This window comes from Myotis nattereri, assembly GCF_964212035.1.
Source record: "Myotis nattereri genome assembly, chromosome: 16".
NCBI lineage: Eukaryota > Metazoa > Chordata > Mammalia > Chiroptera > Vespertilionidae > Myotis > Myotis nattereri.
The window spans coordinates 37,689,859-37,713,645 of record NC_138091.1 but is presented as its reverse complement, the minus strand read 5'-3'; the positions used below and the strand labels follow the sequence as shown (position 1 = coordinate 37,713,645).

At 43.4% G+C, this 23,787-nt stretch overlaps 1 protein-coding gene across 2 annotated transcripts; it reads right to left on the bottom strand.

Moving 5' to 3' along the window:
- Window positions 1–798: 798 nt before the first annotated feature.
- DCAF7 (DDB1 and CUL4 associated factor 7) lies at window positions 799–23,195 on the bottom strand. Of its 2 annotated transcripts, XR_013996943.1 has the most exons (8): window positions 22,811–23,193; window positions 12,114–12,272; window positions 11,288–11,399; window positions 10,793–10,911; window positions 7,710–7,919; window positions 6,652–6,769; window positions 5,372–5,607; window positions 799–858 (listed from the first exon to the last, which is right to left on the bottom strand). XR_013996943.1 is itself a non-coding variant. In XM_081109079.1 (7 exons), the coding sequence occupies exons 1-7, from the start codon at window positions 22,946–22,948 to the stop codon at window positions 5,435–5,437; spliced, it is 1,029 nt and encodes a 342-aa protein (XP_080965205.1). In that variant the 5' UTR covers window positions 22,949–23,195; the 3' UTR covers window positions 5,161–5,434. The 2 variants fall into 2 exon arrangements, 1 of the variants encoding a protein (XP_080965205.1); XM_081109079.1 differs by lacking the exon at window positions 799–858 and having other exon boundaries at window positions 5,161–5,607; window positions 22,811–23,195.
- Window positions 23,196–23,787: the final 592 nt, after the last annotated feature.

The window sequence follows — 23,787 nt, the reverse complement described above, 5'->3', positions numbered from 1 at the left end:
GTACCTGGGCTGCGGGCACATCCCCAGTAGGAGATGTGCAGGAGGCGGCTGATCGATGTTTCTCTCTCATCGATGTTTCTAACTCTCTATCTCTCTCCCTTCCTCTCTGTAAAAAATCAATAAAATATATATATATATATAAAAAAGGTAATTTCTTCATTGCTCCCTAAAATGCAATTCTGAGCATGACTTGCCTCTATGTACAATTTCCAGTCTCATACAGGAGTAAGGTCTAATCTTTGTGCAAAGCACAAAAGATTCTGATCTGGCTCCTACTTACCTCTCTAGCCACATTTTCCACCAGTTCCCATATAAAACCCCACATCAACTTGTACTTCTCTGAATATGATCACACCTTTTCTTGCGTTTATAGATTGGTACCTGAATGTTGCCTCTGCCTTAAATGCCTTTCCCTATTCCTAGAGAATTCCAACTCAGCCTTCAAAGCCCAGTTCAAGTATGTCTTATGAGATTTCCCCTTACATTTCTGGCTCCCACCCAGTCAAAGGTGATTACTAACTCCTCAGGGCTACAAATAAGCCTGAACACACCTATTATTGCACAACACTGACAGTATTTGTTTATGTGGCGTTTCCTCTGGTAGACTGTGAGCAACTTGTGGGTCACGGTCCCTGGCATAGAGGAGGCGCTCTGTGTTTTGTTAAAGGTGATGTTAGGCTGTCAGATAGTGATGAGCAGGGGTGGAGTCTAATCCCCCAGCCAGTGTCTCTGGAACATGACCATGGTAGCAGAATGGGAAGAACTAAATTCATGACAAGAAATTATTCAGTCAACCTATACATGTTCAAGTTTTATTACAAAGTATGATGGGCAGAAAATACGGTCTTATACAGGAGGCTGAAACAGAATGAAAGGGCAAAAATTAGGTTTAATATACTCAGGAAGCAAGAAGTAAAGTCATAGACATAACACTCCACTTTTAGGTGCTTTTGAAATAGCCGTCAATGGGGATTTACCATTGTGGTTTCACAGCACAGTGTTAAAATTTTATTATAAGCCCTGTGTACAATCAGTCCTGTGAAAATAATTTCTTAAAAAGAAAAATAGTTACAGTACAGTTGTGTAAGGGGCAGCTTCCTCTCCACCTGACCATAGGATGCCACAAAATCCATAGTATAGAGGAAAAGTTTAAATATATAACAAGAAAGTAAGTTCAGACACACTAGGCTAGATTGGCTAGAGCGTAACATTTCAGAGAACAAGAAATCTCCATTTCTACAGAGAGGTTTGTACAATCATGCTACAAATTCACACTAGGGGGAGGAGGGATGGGGATGGAAAGTCACTGACAGGGGGATCATAAAATACACAGGAACCAAAGCAAATGATTCATACTCAACTCAAGCAAGTCAAAGCTTTAGCTCAACAAGTTTCATAACATACTGTACACAATCAACCCAAGGTGAGAAAATTTCTTTTAAATAGCAGATAAACAAGTTCATCTTCACTCACTTGTCCCAAAGGTGGGCACTTAAAGTTTTCCAGCTGTTACACAGACTGCCAACATCTTTCTTCTTGAGTTCATACTTCTATTAGCTTATTTGTTTCTGGTTTTTAATACCAGTCCAAGCCTCTTTGGAAAGGCACCTGCATATCCCATATTTAAAAAATAACATCCGGAAAGTAGCCTGAGAGGACTTGGCCCATACATTTGCCTTTGACCATTAGCAGCAATGACAACTGTGGGAGAAGAAAAGGGTGCAGATGGGGTGGTAGGCAAGGCTCTGCAACATAGACTTTCTCAGTAGCTAGTTCAGCTGGTACAGAAAAGACAATTCTTAGAGAGCTTGGCCCTGAGTTCACAGTGACTGCTCAGTTCAGCTTTTCTCCCAGGGAAAACTCAACTGAAGTGCCAAGCATGACGCTCCTTCCTCATCCTGGACCGTAAAGGGGAGTCTGCTTTGAGACTTCTACTTCGATGGTCTCCCTTACCCCAAGCCAGGCAGTTGAAGGAACTGCCAAATTCTCAAACTGGGGAAGGTGGAGAGATGGTACTGGGCTGGCACTGCCAAGTTTGGAAAACCTTGCAGCTTCTGCACAGCCTAGGAATTTAAGGCCCAAGCTGCAGCAGGGAGAAAGTTCTACAGTGGAAAGGGAGTGGGAAGAGAAGGATAAGAGAAAAGGGAGGCGTGGGGAAATTCAGCATGACTGTTTATGACCTCTGCTTCTTCGGCTCCCTACAAACCTACAACCAAGAAGAGCCATGGTCTCGAACAATCACGGGACTCCCAAGACCTGAGGATTTCTACCAGCAAACATCACATATCACTGCACTGCTGCAGGGAGGGGCCCCACTGCTCTGAGCTGTCCTCCTGTCCCGTTAGCCAGTATCACAGGTACCCGATGAATGGTCCCTGACAGTCTCACTCCATGCCACACAGCATCTGAATACTTCCTCACCTCGGGCCATCACTGCCCTCTAATACTTTTCCCTTTGATCTAAAGCAACACTTAGCATTGATTTTCTCCCACATCCTAAACTGCCTCCTAAAATTTCAGCCACCACTATCATCAAACCTTGTAGAAGTCTCAATTTTTTCTGTTTCTTCCCGAATCTTAACCAGTCCTCTGAGAGCCAATCCTGGTTCTGATAAGAAATTCTCACCTCATTATCAAATATCTCCCATCTTCAAGTTCTCATCTTGCAGCCCGATTCCTACAGGGAAGGAGAGGTTACAACTCTCTGGAGTGTAAACACTCAAGCTCCTGAAGGCTTGTACCCATTCACCAGCTCTCTGATGTGGAACCTGAGGCCTAATTTATTCAGCACTTCCTCCTCTCCCTTCAGAGGAGACAAGAAAAACAAAGGCAGCTTCAGCTCAGGGGCCGCGAACAAGTCAAAGGGTCACCAGAGTAAGAGCCCAGAAGGGTGTGTGGCCTTTCCAGTGAAGTCCTGGCAGCTGCTCTTCGCCCTTTCAAGGAGAGCAGATCTAGCTGTGCTCTCTGCTTGTCAATTTGAGAACCTAAACAAACTAAACAGACACTGGCTCTTGAAACTACAACAGATCTCTGCTTTCTGGAACATGGCTGGCTAAGAGGTTTTCTCAATCTTGAAACTACAGAAATCCCCTCCTCAACCATGAGGCCATTTGGCCTGTGGCATAAAGAAGGGTGAGAACCAGGACTTGCAAATACCAGCATCCCAGCAACTGTGAGTGTGCGTTTGCTCAGGGAGCGTGGGAGTCTCACCTGGACCCCAGGTGGGATGTCAGGACTGCACTGTGGGGCCTAAGGACAGTGATAGGGCTAGGAAGGAGTCCACAGGGCAAGGGGGGAAAATCAAAAGCTGTAGATTTCCAGAATAAATAGCAACTTTACCCAAATATATTCTAATTACTATTAACTAATTTTTTTCTCCAGGTTGTTTTTGAATTCTAGTTGTGCAAATCTCACCATTCAGACCAGGCTTAGGTGCAGATCAGGGAAGGGATCTTAAATCAGATTTCAGTACAGTTAAGCCCTGCCTAAGCAGGACCAGCTCCCTCTTCCATTCTGATCTCCATTTCAGACCCTTTTCCACAAGAAGGAACTGATGGCCTCCTAGAGCAAACAGCCATCAATTTAGACTTGCGACCCTTGCGAGAAGGGCCCTGGAGCCATCAAACATAACTACAAGCAGAGAAGGGTTCTGAGCAAGAACTGCTCACTTCACATCTCCAAATGACACGCTGCAAATCTGGGAAATGCAGGAGCGTAAACCTCAAGCAGCTGAGTAGCCAAAGAGCCCCCAAACCAGAAAAAAAAAAAAGTAAAAAGGCAGAAAGGAAAATATTCTAACAAAAGAGACTTTTACTTTGGGACAAGCCCCTGTGTAGTAAAGCAAAGAGCTTTGGGGATAAAAATACATCTGCTTCTGAAAAGGAAGACTCAACCAAAGGGTTCAAAGGGCTCAGAAAAACAAAGCTAACTGTCTTGTTTCTCAAGAGCAGGTGAGAGCCTAAGTGGACAAAACCATCAGCCTTGTGGCCTGGTTTGCTACTCTTGGATCTTAGAAACTTTCAGCCACTGGGCAGAGCAAGATGAACCAGGCAGACTCCCGCCCAGACTCTGAGCGTATCCCAAACTCAGCCTACTACCAGTGACATCCAAGACCCTCCATGGAACTCATTCACATAATGGAAACAGACCCCTGCAGCCTGCAAGTTCAAATACTGCTCAGACCTAAACCGGAGCTCCTAACTGGCTGACCCTGGGTCTCTGATTCTTTTTGTAACTATGTAACTGATGGCCGGAAATCACAACGGCCCCCCTTCCAAGAGCTGACAGTCTCCCGTACTCTAAAGGAGATCGTGTTTAGGGTTAGATGCACAGATTGTGTGCCTCTCAAGCCGGAGTCTCTCACCTCAGAGCTCTCAATCCAAAGAGTGGCTGATATACCACCAGTCACAGTTAAACAAACAGAGATACCAAAGTTCAACTTATAGATCATTTTTGTCCATCATTCAAGACATGAAACAGAATGGCCTGGGGCTTTTATTTGGAGGGAAAAACAGACTCTGAAACTATGTACTGGAAATATGCTCTAGGCTCAGCTTTCCTGAAACTGTTCCCCTCAAGTCAGGGACCCAATCAGCCTATTTCTGCTCTAGCACATTCCCAACAGGTCCCAGCGGGGTTGGACAGAGGTACTTCGGCGAGTACAGAAGGCTTCACATGTGTGTTTTGGAGCCCAGAATGCCCTTGAGAAGAGCCAGACTGAAAAAAGGTGTGAGAGCTGGCCGGCTTCAGAGCACCAAGGCGGTTTGGGACTCCCGGTCAGGTCTGTTCTGCTCAGGCAGTGACGCAAGAAGGCAACTGCTCATGGGGTCAAGGGCCTCGTGCCAGGTTCGGGCACTGAGAGGAGAGGAAGGTGCTATCAGGGAGGACTATGAAACAAAGGAAGAAACCAGAGAGTAAAATTCTTTTCATAAAAAAATTAGCCTGGTAGATAAAAAATATACAAAGTTGGAATTTGTTACAGACATTGATAATAGGAGGAAAGACAACTTCAAATTGGTATTTGTTCCCACTTAAGTGCTAATACGGACATGGACACAGATTGCTGCCTTGGGCAACAGACAGACAGAGACATCTGGGGCAGATGAATACAAACATAGCCAGTTCCCGTAATGCTCATTAACACAACGGCTGACAAACTAATAGACAGAAATTTTTAATTGAGGAACTGAAGAAGAAGAAAGGAGAGAAAATCTTAAAACTCAGCCCTGGGCTGAGGAGGTGCCACACAGCCCTAAGTGTAGCACAGAGAGCAATGGGGTGACTGGCCAGGAACTCCTAGAGCAGCTTCTGGTAACAGTGGGTGCAAAGCAATGAAAGACACACTGGCCGCTGGAAACATGTTTCTTCTTACTTTGGGGTGGGGCAGAGGCGGGAAACACGAAGCCCCTGCCTCGTGAACATGGCGCCTCCAGCACTACACTCTGAGTATCTCCAGGCAGTTGTTGTAGCAAATGGCGATCCAGTCGGGCTGAGTCGATGCCCACTGCACGTTGTTGATCTCTCCCTCAGCGGTGTAGGCCAGGATAGGGTCCTCGATGGCCCGGGGCATTTGCTGGATGTCCCAGATGAGAGCCTGATGGTCATCCGCTGGTGACAGAAAGGCAGAGAGCAAGGTTACAACTCAGGCAAAGAGGATAATTATCCCTACATTTGATGGTGCTGGTGGTAAGTTTACAAAACATTTGCTCACCAGTGAGAAAGATTTTATTTTAAGCCCCCATTTTATAGATGAGGAAACGGAGATTTGGAAATTTAAAGGACTTGCCCAAAACCACAGAGCAACGTAGCCAGTGAGTGGCTGAGCCAGGACTCAAAGCTAGCCTCTGGCTGTCCCCGGCTGTGTTCACTGCATTGGAGGTAGGTGATAGAATGGGACCTGGTGGGCACCTCTCATCCCATAACACGTACCAGGAAAGGATGAAGGGGTGAGATAAGGATGGCAAGGTTTTGAGTTTAAACTTTTTTCTAGTTTCTAAGGGATCTGTAATGTCTATCATGTTACTTTTATAATCAAAATAGTAAGTTCTTAGTCTAAGAGAAGAAAAAGCAAGGTAAGGACCTTCTATATCACAGTGTCTTCTAATCCCATCAGCCTATCCTGATGTCTTTTATACTCAGGGGAGCTAAATAAACTAAACCCTAATTGGCCAGGCTCATGCGGGCAAACGGAGATGTGAAAACTACAGGTCACACACCAATGACCAGACCAGGCTACACAGGGCCCTTCAGTGCATCCAGAGCTCACTGTAGGTTCATTACATCTCCTAAGGGAGATGTCACTCTTGGCAGTCCCAAAGACTCTGTTACGTCTATGACAGACTGTCCCTCTCTTCCACATTCATGGATCTGAGTCCTGTGTGTCAGCCTAGATTTCAGGGGTGGACATATGGAAGACACAGCCTGTAACTGATACATGACGAAAACAGTATATGGAAGATGCTCTGAGAATACAAGCGTATTTAGAAAACTGGACTGCTTCGCTTTCACAAGTGTACAGCAGCTCCCAGCTGAGTTACTTTGGTAAATCTCTCAAACTATCTGCAGGAAATAGTAAGAATTACAATTCTAAGGAAACATGAAAGATCTCCTTACCTCTCCTCCCACATACTGCCCTTCCCCCACCGCGTTTACCTGCAGTGCAAATGTGGCAGGATGAATGTGGGGCCCACGCAATGCCATTGACGCATGCTCGGTGGTTGTTTAACCTTGCGACAGGCGTGCACGGGACTCGGACATCCAGAATCACTACCTGCAGAAACAACAAGGAAAAGGCCCAGGGACTTCAGAGCGTGAGAGGAGAAAAAAAAAAGGCACTTCACAAAATTTTTTAATCATGATTTCCTCATTTGTGGATTTAAAGATTATTAGATACAGAGTGTCTCTGTCCCAAAAGCAGCTACTGGATTGAAGAAAAAGGAAAAAAGAAGACCCAGGTAGTTTATAGTCTGTATCTAAAGCAATACAGGGTCTTTAGACTGATATGGAAGGGGAGAAGCAGGAGTAGGTAACATGAATCTGGATAATGCACCAAGTCGGTTAGGTGCGTATGCTAAGATTCTGTGCATGCTCAGCGGGACAGAGTGACAGCACCCTCTGCCCCCAAAGCAGAATTCGAAATGTAAAGACTCTGAGGTGCTGGCTTCACCAAAACAAAGTTAATAATTGCATTGTCTCTACTCACAATTTATTGCCTGTATCAAGTAACAGGCTACAGAGAGTTGCCATTTCCATGTCTGTTTGCTAAAGCTGGAAGAATCTGTCCTGACTACAGAGGGGAAAACTGCTTCTTACTCAGCCTCATAAGCACGTATGATTTGGTTTAGTTTTTAGATATTGCCTTTCTTGACATCAATCCCAACTCTTCAAGTATTGAAGTTTTTAACACACTGTGCTTATTCTGGATCAAGTTTTCTCAATCTCAGCACTCCTGACATTCTGGGTCAAATAACTCTTTGTCCTGTGCATTATAGGAGGTTTAGCAGCATCCCTGGCCTCTACCCACTAGATGCCAGTAGCACCCACCTCTTCCTTCCCCCCACCCCCACAGTTGGGTTAATCAAAACTATCTTCAGACATTTTCAAAAATCCACTGGGAGAAATCTGCCACCAGCTGAGAACCACTGTTCTAGATGCACTTAGTGCCAGAGGTAGGCTGCAAGGCCCATGCCAGCCTGAAGCAGGGTGCTCACCTCCATCCCATCCATGGCCATCGTGGCCAGGTAGTTAGGGTCCTGCTTGTTCCAGCAGAGGCGAAGCAGTGGGTGATGCTGTGGGTCTTCATAAATGATGGTGCTGTGTTCTAGATGGCGGAGGTCAAACATCCGCACCGAGCCATCAGCACCCACAGAGGCAAACATGTCCCTGCCACCGCCAGCCCGGCTAAATGCGATATCATAGACCTGTTGGTGAATAAGACACTTCAGCCAGATTCCGATCCATTACTTCCTTTTCCAGAGCAGGAAATCTGCTATGCCTAGATCATCTAAACCCGTTTGTAACACAGGAGGAGAGAAATAAAACCAAACAATGTCTGCAAAGTCTGGAACCTGAGAGCTCTAACATCAGTGACTTTCCAAAGAGTGAGATCATTCTGTTATAGAAATTGGCTGGCTTCTTCCCACAGCCCTGCTTTCCAAGTCTTCTTCCTCCAACCCCTATGATAAACTGCTGACCAACAGAGCACACGTGATTCTGAGCAAGTATTCTGTATGCTTAGACAGGCTCAGCTCAAGCCAGAGACAGTGGTGGTCTTCTATCATGAGACAAGATTGAGACATTGATTTCCTGAACCTTGATGGCTTCCATTTGTGTGGGGTCAGAGGCAGATCCATGACCACACTGAGGCCAAGATCATAGTTTAGAGAGGTGGAAGTAACCTTCCTGTGGCCACTTAGCCAAGTTGGTTCTGCTGTGAAACCTGGACCTGAGACTCATTCCCAAGAAAGAAGTAACAGCAGTTTTATACCATGGGAGGCATTCCTGTATTTGCAAAGAGAGTTATCACTCTCTTGTCCCAGGACAAGTTGTTTCTTCTCCTAGCTGGCCTGCATTCATAAATGGTTTAGGTTTTGAATCACTGTTTTCTGCATTTACTACTTGCTGTGAACACTGCACACCACTACTGTCTATGAGAAAACAGAGGTAGAGAGCAACAGAGAACTTCAGAGAAAAATAAAAAAGGACAGAGAGAGACAAACCAGAGATAGACAAGCAGAGAGAAGAGAGACACACTGAAAAAGAAAAACAAATGAAAGGAAAAACAAAACCCATCTCTGGGGTCAAGATTAACAACAGCTGACTTCTGGAGAGACATGATTGACTCTCACTAAGTACTATGACACCACCTTCTTGAGGTTCTGCCTGCCAAGGGACACTGTGAAACGAGCATCTAGTTCTATTCAACCTCACAAATTCCTTTTTCTCTGACTATGAAGAAATTACACTTCTCTTTCTACAGTAGGAATGATTCGAAAGGAACTGGGCAGTCACAAGGAGGCCCTGCAGCTCCAGGCTCTGTCCTGCCTGAGGACAGGGGCATGTTTATCAATGTGAGCACCCCAGGGGGCCGGCTCTCAGTAACTGCCAAGAACAGGGACGCCAGAGCAGCATCACTAAGCAACAAGGTGCCATGGGCAATGTGACCGAGTGTGTAAAGCTCTCTCAGCTTTAACTGCCTGCTTCTTCATGGGGCTCCACCAGTAATTTCATTATAAACCACCAGAGATTACAAGCCTCCTCTACACCAACCTGCCAGGCAGCAACAGGAGCCCCCAAACAAGTCTTTACTTTGATAGTGAGAGGTGGACTGAGAAAAGCCATAGGTGCTAGGAGGTATCACTGTTTCTCTCAGAGCAACTATCGTCAGGTTCATTTCTTTAAGGCAGGGCCTGTTTGCCGGTCCTGGCCTTCCCCTCTGGTAGGGAGAGGCTAAGGAATTTCTCCTCCCCTCTCTCTGTCCCCTGAAGCATCTCTGGCAATGACTGTGTCCCCTCCATGGCTCTAGCTTTTGCCAGGTAAACTCAGCCCCTGGATTCCAGTAACCCTGCCTCTTCTCTTGGCCCTTCTGGCCTGTGGGCAGTGCCACTTCCTGCTGCTCCTATTCTCTAGATCAGCGGTCGCCAACCAGTGGTCCGTGAGATCCGAAAGGTTGGCGACAGCTGCTCTAGACTGCCTCACTGCTCCTATTCTCTAGATTGCCACGTCTGTGTAAGCAATCCCCTGGATTGAATCCCCTCCGTTTACATACTTAGAGTAGTTCTGGTTTTCTGAACTGGACCCTGACAGAAAACAGCAGACTACATTGTCACATAACTAAAACGTAGCAACCTGTTCCACTTGATGTCAACTGGGTTTCCAGAAGTTCCTTACTGGTCCTCTCTGCAGGACAAATTCCTTTGTCCCTTGGCTCAGCAGTAGGCCAGGCCAGCAGTCTTGTAACAGATCTTCCCCTTAGGAGCACAGAAAGCCAAACAACAACCCCTTACTAAGAATGATAACCTGGTCACCAACCTCCTATTCTGTGGATAACCTCAAGTTTCTGACCTAAAGTCAAGGCATCCTTTTTATCTGTACAGGTATTAATATTCCTTGCTATGCAGGGAAAGGTAGAAGAGAAAAGGAAACACTGCCACAGGAAATCAGAGAACTAGGTGCATGCAGCAGCTCTGGGAGGAAAAGATTTAGGACCATTTTCCAAAATCACTCATGAGAATGCTTTGATTAAAACGCGGCCACAAAGAGTTCCCTGTGAGTTTTGCAATAAACACAGGAGAAACATCACCATCAAGATAAACCATATTTATCAAATATGGTTTTAAGTATTAAGTATTATCAAACAGTTTTAAGTATTAAGTGAACATCCTAGAATTTCATAAAACAAGTTTAGATAAAAATTGATTAACTAGGTTTCACAGCCAGGAAATTTCTCTCTTCCTGCCTCTCCCTCTCAAAAGCAAATATATTTCAAGATAAATGTTACTCTAAGATTCATTTTTAATCACATCAGGTCCGAGTTTGTCTACCAAGAGAGTTCATTGTTAAAAAACAGCAATCTTTGGCATGAAAAGAAAAATTACTATAGGACAAGTTGTTTGTATCAGTCAAAAAACGCATTCCTTTACAATAGTGTTTTCCACTCTTGATACGTTACTATTTTCAATTCAGACACAATGTTAGCATTATGATTTTCCACATCATTTGCAAAACAGTGAGCAGACAAGACAACCTGACCACACTGAAGGCACAGAAAGCAGAAGAGGGACAGCATCATTACCTCTTTATCATGGGCAATCAGTTGGGTCTTCACATGGCCAGACACAAGATTCACTCGCCCCAACACCTGCCCTGTCTCCAGCCCCCAGATGGTACAAGTTGTATCAATGCTGGAGGTACCTGGAAACAATCAGTGCACGTCAGTAGCTGACAGGAGTGAGGTTCCCAGGCAAGCTGCTCTCCTTGTGCCTACTCACCAGTTCAGCACAGGAGACCACATGCCATAAACACTTCCTAGCATAAGGAGGGTACCAGGAGAGCCCCAAAGAGTCAAGTGTTCAATCCTTAACCTAGGCTCTTAGACTCTGACTGGAGACAAACCATACACCTATAAGAAGCTTGACTGCATATGAGGAATGAACCACATTCCCTATCTAGTCTCTTTCTCGCTTGGTCCCATTCTAGGATGATGCCTGTACCTCAAGCCCCTGGTTAAATCTGAGAAAACATATCTTTGCTTCTTCAAACTGTAATACACACCCCCTCACTCCCTTACCTAAAAGATAAGGATCCACTTCATTCCAGTCAAAGGAGGTCAGAGGAGCACAGAAATCTGAGTTTTTGTTATTATTTAGCAAACATTCCAGTCTGGTCTCCGTCTCACCAACCTAAAAGAACAATGAAAAAAAAAAATCAGCCAGTCATTTTCCCAAAAAAACTTTTAATCCCCCTTTAGACAATATCTTAGTAAATATAAGACATGGGGGGGACATTTTTAACATAAAGAGTAACAAAACCCAGAGGAATTCCCTGAATGCTACTTCTCTACAAGCTTTTCCCCTTGCCTAGCTTTGTTTTCCAAATTTTTCTAGAGGAGAGGTCTTCTCACCTTGCCTGGCTGGGCACTCACTACACCTCCAGGCCAGGAGATGACAATGCTGATTAGCTCAGCTGAGAGGGGAGATGACGCTCATCAACTCCCTAATCCACACACATACTTGCAGCTGAGAGGGGAGATGACGCTCATCAACTCCCTAATCCACACACATACTTGACTAGAATCAGTGGTCCGGTAGTCTGTTTAATTTACTCAAAAGTATCTTGACTGTAAACAGAATAAGAGGCCTCAAGTATCTCCACCCCCTCAGAGGTTCTATCAGGTTAGCTGAGCCTTGGATTTCCAGGGCTGGCTATGGCCAGCAGCAAGGACTTCCAGGAATCTTGGCTAGGTCTACTAGGAAATCTGCTGAGTCAAACAAGGTCATTTCAGATCCGCTAGCATTTGTTTCTCCCCCGTGGCAATGACACTCTGCTGCCTCCAATCCCAGCCTGTTCTCTGTGACTCCATGCTGCTGATAACAGCTGAAACAGCACCTGCTTACCCTCCACACACGGAGATAGTCACCACTTGTCGCCAGTAGGTCTGGATAAACGCCTTTTGTGTCAGGGATCCACATGAGCTTTGTGGTGGGGTATGGATGGTCAAAGGTGTTTCGGCAAATAAACTCCGAACTCTCTTCATCTAAACCAACAAGCTGAACCTGTAACACAACAAAATTGAGCCGTGACAAAGACATCAGATTCCTGGGAAGTGACTGCAGAGTCAAGAACTATTACAGAGAGGACATCTAGTCCAACTATCCCATTTCTCAGATGAGGAAACCCAGACTTGAAGGGTTGGGTTACAGTCAACACTGCAAAGCTAGTAAGAGGCAGAGACAAAACTTGAAGACAGGTTTTCAGACTCCAAATCCTACACTTAAAAAAAAACAAGTTTTATATGTATATATATATTTCAGAAAGGAAGGAAGAGATATAGAAACATCAATGATGAAAGAGAATCATTTATCAGCTGCCTCCTGCACGTGCCCTCCTGGGGATCCAGCCCGCAACCCGGGCATGTGCCCTGACTGGGAATCAAACCGTGACCTCCTGGTTCATAGGCTGATGCTTAACCACTGAGCTTCCGGCCGGGCCAAATCCTGCACTTTTGACCCACAGAACTGCGTTACCTGCCCAGCAGGTTACACCTTCCCCCACAACCCTGAGACATCTGATAATGTGTGTGGTTCAGTTACTCCAGTCTTGAAGTGCTGTGTGTATTTAGACCCTGTGCAGTCCCAGTTCCACACAACAAAGTCACGTCTCATGCACAAACTGCCCCTTCCCCCACCCTGGCTAGTAACAAGTTTCCACATAAAGGTGTGAAAAACAAGCATTCAAGAATCCAAACCACTCTACTGGCAAAAAAAAAAAAAAAGGGGGGGGTGGGGTGGGGGTAGGGGTAACTACTGAGAGGAAGTTCCCTGGTTCTGGCCACTTTTTCTTAGAGTTAATTTTGGGCCAATATTGATTTCCATTCTTTGCTGTCAAACTTAAATCAGGCTCAATGGGAAATGCTGTGTATATCTGTTATGAATTTCCATCAACTGGAAGATGGAATGGAAAATATTTGCTAACGATCCATAATGAGAGGATATGCACTAACCATACAACAGAAAACAGAATTCCTTTTACTCTTACTTCAGTCTTAAATACAAGTATCTTCCTATCTTTTTTTTTTTAAATTTAGGTACAGTCGCATACAATAAAATTTCACTAAGTGTTTTTCAATGATTTGGAATATATATATTTGCAAATGTATACAATTGTGTAAGCTCTCCCACCTCCCACAATAATTAAGATAGAGAATACTTGCATCACCCCAAAAAGTTCTCTGGGGCTCCTCTGCAGTCAATCCTCTACCCCTAGTCCTAAGCAACCCCTGACCTATAGGTTTGCCTTTCTGTAATACCGTATAAATGGAATTACAGTATTGAGACTTTTGTGACTTTCAGCATGCTGCTCTTGAGATTCATCCATGTTGTGTGTATCAGTAGTACCTTCTTTTTGTTGTTAATCCTTACCCAAGGATATTCCCCCCTCCATTGATTTTTAGAGTGGAAGGGAGGGGGGGAGAGTCAGACACATTGATATGAGAGAAAGACACCAATTGCTTGCCTCCTGCACATGCCCCAACCAGGGCCAGGGATTGGGCTTGCAACCATGGTACATGCCCTTAACTGGAATCGAATCCAGTACCCTTCCATCCCAGGGCTGACGCTCTATCCACTGAACCAAACTGACTAGGGCAGTAGTGTTTTCTTTTTGCTGAATAATATTGCATTATATGGAAACACTATATCCAGTTGATGAACTTTTGAGTTATTTCTAGTTTGGGGCCATTCATGTAAACTGATATAATAAACATTTATGTATGAGGGTTTTTTTTGAGGGGGCAAATTTTCATTTTTTTCTTTGGTAGACAACTAAGAGTGAAATTGCTGGTTTATATTGTAAGTGTATGTTTAACTTTATTTAAAAACTTTGTCTACAACGCCCAACCAAGCCACACCGACAACCTATTTTCTAAGTGGCTTTATCATTTTGCATTCCCACTAACATTACATTACAGTTCCATATGCTCCACACACTTGTCGGCACTTGGTATGGCCAACTTTTTAAGTCATTCTAATAGGTGTGTATTAACAACTAATGATACTGAGCACCTTTTCATGTGTTTATCTGCCACCTGTATTTATTCTCTGGTGAAGTCTGTTAAAATATTTTGTCCTTTAAAAAGACTTTAGATTCACAAAAAAATTGGGCAGGAAGTACAGAGTTCCCACACATGCACAGTCTTCTCCACTATAACATAATAAAGTGGTATGTTTGTTTCACCTGACAAGCCTATAATGATACATCACTATCACTCAAAGTCCAGAGTTTACATTAGAATTCAGTCTTTGTGTTGTACATTCTATAGGTTTTGACAAATATATGATGTGTGTACACCCACCACTATAGTATCATACAGAATAGTTTCACTTTTTACTGGGTTCCTCGATTTCTTATTTGAGTTTTCAGAGTTCTTTGTATATTCTGGATACAAGTCCCTAGTTATGTGTTTTACAAGTATCTTCTTAGTCTATGACTGCTCTGTAATTTTCTTTCAATGTTTTTTAAACAAGAGATGTTTTTAGTCCTGGCTGGGAGGCTCAGTTGGTTAGAGAGGCATCCTGATGCTCCAAGGTCGTGCCCAATCAGGGCACATATCTAGATTGTATATAAAGGCGCTCATTTCCCTATGCTGTCAACAATACAAGAATCTCGATAACTTAAATTCCAATTTCCTTTAACTACCTGTGAGGTTGAATACCTTTTCTTGTTTATTAATCACTTGCATTTCCTCTCCTTGGAGCTGGCTATTTACTAGGTGTACCGGTTAATAATGCAGATTTTTTCAATAGATAGAGTTATACATATGTTGTTATACTAGTATATGCAATTTGATACGTATGCTATTTTGTTGTATTACTCCTTCAGATTACCACTTGTTCGGACCGATGGCACACGCACTTTCTGAGCAGCACTTCAAAACGTACGAAGAAGTGGAAAATTGGGTTTCTGAATGGTCTGCCTCAAAACAAGAAAAGTTCTATTGGGACGGTATCCACAAATTACCTGAAAGATGGGGGAAAGGTGTAGCTAGCGATGGACATTACTTTGAATAAAGCACTTTTGATGTTTCTCTTGAAATTATCGTGTTTTCTTTGATTACAAAATCCACATTATTACGGTTAGTAATGCGGATTAACTACTAACCATTTAATAGTGCGGACTAACTATTAACCAGTTAAAAATGCAGATTAATTATTAACTGTTTAATAATGCAGATTTTGTAGAAAACACGATAATTTCAAGAGAAACATCAAAAGTGCTTTATTCAAAGTAATGTCCATCGCTAGCTACATCTTTGCCCCATCTTTCAGGTAATTTGTGGATACTGTCCCAATAGAACTTTTCTTGTTTTGAGGCAGACCATTCAGAGACCCAATTTTCCACTTCATACGTTTTGAAGTGCTGCTCAGAAAGTGCGTTTACCATTGATCGGAACAAGTGGTAAGCTGAAGGAGTAATACAACAAAATAGCATACATATCAAATCCAATATATGTCAACGTATGTGTAACAACATCTATTGAAAAAATCCGTATTAACTGGTACACCTTTATACTTTGTCCATTTCTTTTTTTTTTATCACATTAAATAAATTAGCTCCTACTGTCTGCCATGTTTTGGAAATGCTTCCCCCGGCCTATCATGTCTTTTGACAAGGTATCTTTTCATATAGAAATGTTTTATTTATGTACTATAATCTGTCAATCCTTTCCTTAGTTGACTCTTGATTTAATGAGTGACTTACAGACCGTTTTCTCCTCTGCTCATCCCCTCTGCCCCAGTACAAATTTGTTAGTCAATGTTCTCCTACTGTTTGTGAGACTTTATTTACATTTAGATATTTTTGACCTGGAATTTGATTTTCATGTATGACATGAATTAGAGGGTTTTAAATTTTCCTGCCAGATGGACAGCCAATTATGTCATACAATTCATTAATCCCCTTCCCCCCACCCAGGGAATTAAGGTACTATCTTATCAAATACTACACTTCTATATACAACATTTATTATTATTTTTTTTAATATATTTTATTGATTTTTTACAGAGAGGAAGGGAGAGAGATAGAGAGTTAGAAACATCGATGAGAGAGAAACATCGATCAGCTGCCTCCTGCACATCTCCTACTGGGGATGTGCCTGCAACCCAGGTACATGCCCTTGACCGGAATCGAACCCGGGACCTTTCAGTCCGCAGGCCGACACTCTATCCACTGAGCCAAACCGGTTTCGGCTCCATATACAACATTTAGATCTGCTTTGGATCATTCTATGTGGTCCCACCAACCTCTCTGGCTATATCAATTCCAGGATGCTTATTCTAATCTGATAGAGCAAGTGTGCCCCACTATTTTTCAACACCCTTTCCCCATAACTTATTTTTCCTCTCTTTACAACAGTATCTATTTAAAACTCTGAGACAGATAGTATTCCAGTTCTGGCTCTGCTTTTATCTTCAATATCACTTAACAGATCTGGGCTTTAGTTTCCTCATCTTCCCGTAAGTGTTGATATGTAGTATTTTTTCCAATCTGTTGATTTCTCTTATTAAAAAAATACATATATGGTCAATTTTTATAAACTGGGTTATCTTTTAAAAAGTGCATTTTTAAATCATATATGAATATAAATCTTATATATTAAGTATATTTTCAGGTATTTACAGAGAACAATCTATGATAGCTGTCAACTTGTACACACTGTTCTATTATCTTCTGTCAAATGGGACTAGCCTAATTTCGCTTTCCCCTCTTCAAGAGGACTCGATTGTTTTGCCTGGGTGTCCAAAACATTCCTTATTCATCCTTAAAATGTAGAAACTTTCCTAAGAAGTGTTTTGTTGCCAATTGTTTGGTGTCAATTTTTCTTGAGGTATAGTTTGAACTCATTACTTCAAACCTTTGTTTCTATAAAGTTCTCTTTAATTGCATATTTGAGTTTTTGTGTCTCAGTTCTTTGGTCTTTTTCAGGAATACCAATTATACCTAAGTTAGATCTTTGTTTTCTGTATCTATTATGTTCTAATTATTTATTTCCATTTCATTTTCTCAATCTGTCTTCTCTAACCTTCACTCTGTTTTTAACAGTTGGTATTTTTATTCTTTTAATCCTGTGATAATTTTTGTTTTCTCTTCCACTATTTCCCTGGGCTGCACCTGTTGATGTTTCATTTTCTCCTGTTACTATGCCTCATTTTACCTCATCGCCTGTATCTCTGCTTGGAGTATTTTACTCTTAAGTTCTTTGACTTTCTGGTGACAGGACTGGCCACTAATTTCCAACTGAAGTAAAAAAACATTTTTCTAGTATGGGTAATTTACCTGCCACTGGTTTCCCGTTTCCCATTCCTCTCCACCCCCCCTTTCTTATAATATCTTCCTATAGTTACTATGCCGGTTCCTTTCGTATGAGGCAAGTTCTTCCTAGATGATGTAAAGAAGGTTCTTGTGGGAGAGAGGTCATAGCCATGCCCCAAGTTCATAGAAACACATGAAGCTTTTGCATCTTGTCAGCCAACAGAGATGAGGAGCTGCTAGGTTGCTCACAATTTAGTCTCTCATTTAACCTACCTCATCTAATGCTTCTAGAGAAGATAGCACATCTATGTGTCTTCTTGTAAAGTTTAGCTCCCCTCTTGCCGAAGTGTCAACTGGGGTCTGAAGAAGCTCCCGCTGCCAGCCTGTGCAGCCTCTTTTCACTCTCCCAAACAAAGGATTGTTGATTTTGCCCATCAAAATCCTATTCTGGAGAACTGTTCTCTTTTGAGTTTAAAACTGCAGCCATAGATACCCTTTCTCAGCATCTTCCCCATCCCATTTGCTCTTCATCATACTGCCATCCTTCCTCATCCTTGTCAGAATATAAGGAAAAATTATCTGACTTTAATCATCTTATTATCAACATTTAAGTTACCCCTCTACCTTTTTCCCCACCCTCCTGCTAAACTTCTTATACTTCCCATCTCCACTCTCTTTCTGAATCTGTTGTTTCACAACACTTTACACCAACATGTGAAACAAATGCCCCTAAAAAAAAAAGGCCATGAAGCAAGATTATTTTTACTTATTTTTACACTGTGGATTTACTATGTCAAATGTCTCCTAAGGAGCAGATATGCAAAATGAAATATTTACTCCTTGAAGGCATGACCACATCTTCACTTTTACTTTTATTACTTACATGAATAACAACATAAATTATTATTCACATTACTCATACCTTATATTTTTCAAAAATTAAAAGATGTCATATCTATCTTGTTAATAATATAAGCTTCCTCAGGGAGAAAATTGTGTATTCCATCTATTACAGAGTGCTAGTACTAGAACATGAAAGTTAATACATATTATACATGTGATTAAAAAAAAAAGCCCCAAGTTATCCAAATCAATATACCACTCCAGTCAGTGAAACATTTCCCCCAAATTGTTAATATAACCAAAATCAGCTAAAGCACAATTCTGAGAGAATAAAGCAGCTTTTCTTGGTCTTTTCCACTTGTCGTCCTTTCCAGCCTATTTCTGACTATTGCTGATCAATGTCTGTAGAGAGCCTGCCTTGTCAAACTCAGATGAATTCTGACACAGCACTCCTTCATCTCCTGGCACAGAGGCTGACCAATGAGGCATCACAGCCTCAGGCAGGTCAGACTACCTACAGAACATGGATTCATGCCTTGTTCAAATCATAGCATCTCCAGTATTATCTGTATGAGCCAAATTATGGCAAAAAGCAATAAAGCAGCAGCACTTTTATCCAGTTGGTCCTATGGAGGAATGAGTCCTCTCACTGTCCAGAAAAAAAGAAAGGAGGAAGTTAAAACCAGAAGAGTTTTATGTTTTAAATTCCCCTAGACAGTCTTGCCAGGGACTGATGGAACACTGCAAAACTTCCAAAAGTCTAAATATCAATCAAAGATACCTACATGTACTAAAACACACTGTCTTTATTGCTGCCAATCTCATATCTGCTAATGAAGACCACACAGTTACCAAGCATCATCACTATGCCTAAAACATATATGCATGTGTTCAATACATATCTGTTGAATTAATGAGCAAAAGAATGAGGATTGAGAGAAAGAGAGACATCCTTCCCCTCTCTCTCTCTCTCTCTCTCTCTCTCTCTCTCTCTCTCTCTCTCTCTCTCATCAGTAAAAATATATCCTTGGTGAGGATAAAAACAAACACAATTTCTGATAATGGAACTTTTTATTTCAGGTGTGACTGACATTATCCTGTTCTTTACTCTGCAACGATTCCCCAATTTATTCTGATGTTAGAACATCTGAAAGTCAAGTTGTTCTTGAAATGCTAACTAATTTTCTCAAAACATTGATGTGAGAGAGAAACATTGGAATAATTTTACTATAGGAAAACATGATTATATTAATACAAACTTTAAAAAGCATAACCATGCTTTCTTATAGTCAATGATTCCACAGTAAAAAAGACCATTTCTGGGCTTTTCATCAATGCTAATTTGCTATGTCCATTTATTTTGTCTCGCTGGCAATCATTGTCGAGGGCAAGCAGAAACCAAAGGTCTGAAAATTTCAACCAATAATTTTTAAATTCCTGCAAATTATGAAATCTGGTACCTCCATGTCAAGTTTCCACAAAACTAAGCCTGAGAATCAGAGCTTTAAAGTGGTATTTACCGTCCACCAGTCCCTAGGCAGAGATTCTCTACAGCAGGATTTTTTAACTTGGGGTCCATGAACTTGAATTGGAAATTTACATTCATATTTTCACTAACCTTTAGCTGAACTTTAGCATTTCCTTCAAAGCGGCATGAATCAGTGACTTTGTCATAAATATAAATAACTGATTTTTAAAATATCACATTGCAGTTATTAAATATCTTGAAATGCTATTTACCTTCATTACTTCAAAAGCACAGTAATAATTACACTGGATGGTGTAATTTAATGAGTTAATATAAAAGTACTATTACTATATCACCCCTTTATTTTTTTGAGAAAGAGAGGAAGGGAGAGGGAGAGAGAAACATAGATGGGTTGCCCCCTGTACGCACCAACAGAGGACTGAACCTGAAACCTGGGCATGTGCCCTGACCAGGAATGGAACTGGTGACCTTTCAATGCATGGGACGACTCTCAACCAACTGAGCCACACCAGCCAGGTCATATATCACCATCTTTTAAAAAAATGTTTTTGATAACTGTAGTTCAATATAACTGGTTTCCTTCTTAGTCCTATATATTTTATGCATTTGAAAACATAATTATAAAAAAAGGTCTCTTGATTGCAGATTGCCAAAGATGTCCATGGTGTGCATATAACACAATAAAAACCCTGACTTACGCAGGTGGGGCACAAAAATAATTTTAAGTAATAAAAATTTTAAGTAATAAAAGTGAATAATAAATGGGATTATGAGTTTGCATTACACTACTAAGGCCACAATGCCTTTGTGCCGGGCACAAGGGAGCTCTCATACAGTTGCTAATGAAGGGACAAACTTTGAGGTAAAATTCCTGCAACTGAGGTTTGGCACCAATTACTCCACTGATCCCACCAGCAGACTGTGGCTCAGTTTGTCTTTCTTAAAAATGTAACTTCTACTGCTTACTCAAGTTAACTTGCAAGGAAGAACTTGCAAGGAAAAAAACATCTATTTGTATGAAGACTCAACCCCTTTAAAAGACATTATTTTACTTGTTTTAAAAAAAACATGTATTCTTAAACAATAGTTCTAGTGTTCATATATATATATATATATATATATATATATATATATATATTATTGATTCTTTACAGAGAGGAAAGGAGAGGAATAGAGAGCCAGAAACATCGATCAGCTGCCTCCTGCACACCTCCCACTGGGGATGTGCCCGCAACCGAGGTACATGCCCCTTGACCGGAATCGAACCTGGGACCCTCCAGTCCGCAGGCCGATGCTCTATCCACTGAGCCAAACCGGTCAGGGCTCTAGTGTTCTTAATTTTACTAACATGGTTTCAACATCAGGACCATGAATTCCATTCCCAGCTCTGCTGTCCACTATGGCCATAATAAGGAAGAAAGAGGAAACATAGAAAAGAAAGTTATGTCTTGCTCAGGACTTTCTGGTTTCTGTGGGTAACGGGTGGACTTCCAGATCAGTGTGCACTCCATGGTATCTGTGTAACTTCAGGGCAATAGAGTCCATCGCTTTTATCAGTTTCTCCAAGGGGATTCCAAAGACGTTAAAACATAACCCTAGAGAAACAGCTGTGCTTCTGAAGAAATGTAAACAAACTTACAATGTTCAAATGCTTTTTACGGGACCATCACCTTTCCTACAACAAACTGTGGGTCAGAAATAGTTAAGACTGACATGTGCAATTCCCACCGCTAGTCAATGGGTCAGACGGGACCCGATTCTCGACTGCCTGGCTTTTTTTTTTTTTTTTTTTTTAATATATTTTATTGATTTTTTTACAGAGAGGAAGGGAGAGGGATAGAGAGTTAGAAACATCGATGAGAGAGAAACATCGATCAGCTGCTTCCTGCACACTCCCCACTGGGGATGTGCCCGCAACCAAGGTACATGCCATGCCCTTGACCAGAATTGAACCTGGGACCCTTGAGTCCGCAGGACTGCCTGGCTTTTCCCCTTGCACCAGCCTACTGAGCAGGAGTGCTTTAAGCACAACTACCCAAGGCTTTCAATTGCTCTGATCCCTAATAATCACAACATTTACTCTTAATAAAAGAAAGAAATTAAGTGGTAAAGGAAAGAAAATTCTTCCCACTGACTTACTCAACAGCTTTCAAAAATAAATGTATGCTGCACTGCCAGCTTAAACGCTTCCCCCTTACTACCCGGGCTTCTATGAAGGCTTCTCAATTGATGGATGCTTGCCACTCACTGTTACAAATCTGTATTAGTATGAAGCCAAGAAAAGATATGGCAAGTGTCGTCCTTCTCTATTCAGACAACAATGGTGGGGGATCAAGGCTACAGGCCAAGATTTCCAAAAAGGAGATCGCTTTTTAAAAAGGACAGATACGAGGCAGCAGTGGCAATCCTGGCAGAGGGACCTGGGTGACCATGAAGAGCACCTGGGGCTGGGGGCGGGACGAGGGGAAACGGACCGCCCTCATAGAAACCCAGTGCGGCCAGGAGTGAACGACCACCGGCTGAAGCGCGAGCATCCTCCTTCCCGGTTATCACTCCCTCGTTCCTCCTCCGCCCCACGGCTGAAGCAATGAGGCCGGAGAGGCGGGAGGTAGGAGTGGTACATAGCGTAGCATGGGGTGTAAATTCGAGTTTGAGATCTGCTTCTGCCACGACATAGCTGTCTGACTCCGGCACGTCACAACATCGTGCCTCAGTTTCCCCATCAGTAAAAGGGGGGGTCAGGGGTAACTACCGTCCTGACTACACAGGAATGCTGCCAGGATTAAATGAAACCAGTGCGAAGCCCTCTGCTCAGGACCAGACTCAGAGGAACCGCTCCGTGGTGCCAAGGCAAGTCCGCGGGAGGGTCCTGGGGTCTGGGTTCCGGCCCGGAGGGGGCGCTCCTGGGGCCCGCTCCCCGTCCGCTGGGCTCCGAGCCCCTGCCCGGCCCACCTTGTTGTTGTACTCCTCCACGAAGCTGCCCAGCGCCAGGCGAAAGCGCTTGTCAGGCCGCACGCTCCAGTTCATGGCGTAGACGGTCCAGGGCGCTTCATACTTATAGATCTCCTTCCGTTTGCCGTGCAGGGACATGGTGGCTGCGGCGGGGCCGCAGTGCGGGCCCGGTCGGCAGCGGGACGCGGCGGGCGGGGCGCGAGTCAGGCGGGGAGCCGAGCCTGGGACCTAAGGGTCCGAAGAGAGGCGGGGCCCGGGTGGGCAGGGGCGGCCGAGCCCGGAAGCGGGGCCTCAGCGACAGACAACGACAGACAACGACAACCGCCGGGTCCGACCCCCAGTTTCAAACCTGCTCAGGCTCCGACGACAATCACCTTCCGTTTGAGACGTTGCCCCGCCCTCCCGGAACGGAAGCCACGCGTTCCCCACAGTGGCGCCGGGCGTTGGCTGCCTGACACGTCACTTAGGACGGGTTCCTTCTCTTCATTGGCTATTGTACCTTTAGCTTTTGGAACCTCCTCGCTATTGGTGCAAATGTTTGTCTTTCCAATTACTTGTCCCACTTAATCCCAGGGGGCAGGCTCTTCCTCAGTCCCAAAGGTCATTGGCTGACAAAGATGTCAGTCAGAGAGATAACAGCGCAGTGCGGGTGAATGGGGGCGTGGGTGGCCTAGAGGCGAGAGTGTGGAGCTCCAGGCTTCCAAGTTCTAGGCCAAGTCTCTGAGAACGAAACCTCTAGTGTGACCTCCTTTGGCTTCCACTCTGCAGCTGCTATTCCGAGCGGCTTCTCTACTCTGTCGAGTGAAAATTAAAATGCTGCCTTAGCCGAGGGCCTGCTCGCCTGCTGCATTTCGCGGCACCGAGTGGGTCCCCTGGCCTGGCAGTCTGTCCGGCGAGCCAAACGGGAAGCACTTTCTCTCCTCACTCCTGCTAACGCCCCTTTAAACCGGGAGGGGAGCGGACCCGCCGCGTGCAGA

What these genes read in the sequence shown, in the direction of transcription:
- DCAF7 (XM_081109079.1), bottom strand. Translation starts at nt 22,948, where the DNA reads ATGTCCCTGCACGGCAAACGGAAGGAGATCTATAAGTATGAAGCGCCC. An exon ending in TGGCCATGGATGGGATGGAG is followed by an intron (nt 6,770 to 7,709) that starts GTGAGCACCCTG and finishes TTGTTTCTGCAG; the next exon opens with GTAGTGATTCTGGATGTCCG. An exon ending in CTGCCACATTTGCACTGCAG is followed by an intron (nt 5,608 to 6,651) that starts GTAAACGCGGTG and finishes TTCTGTCACCAG; the next exon opens with CGGATGACCATCAGGCTCTC.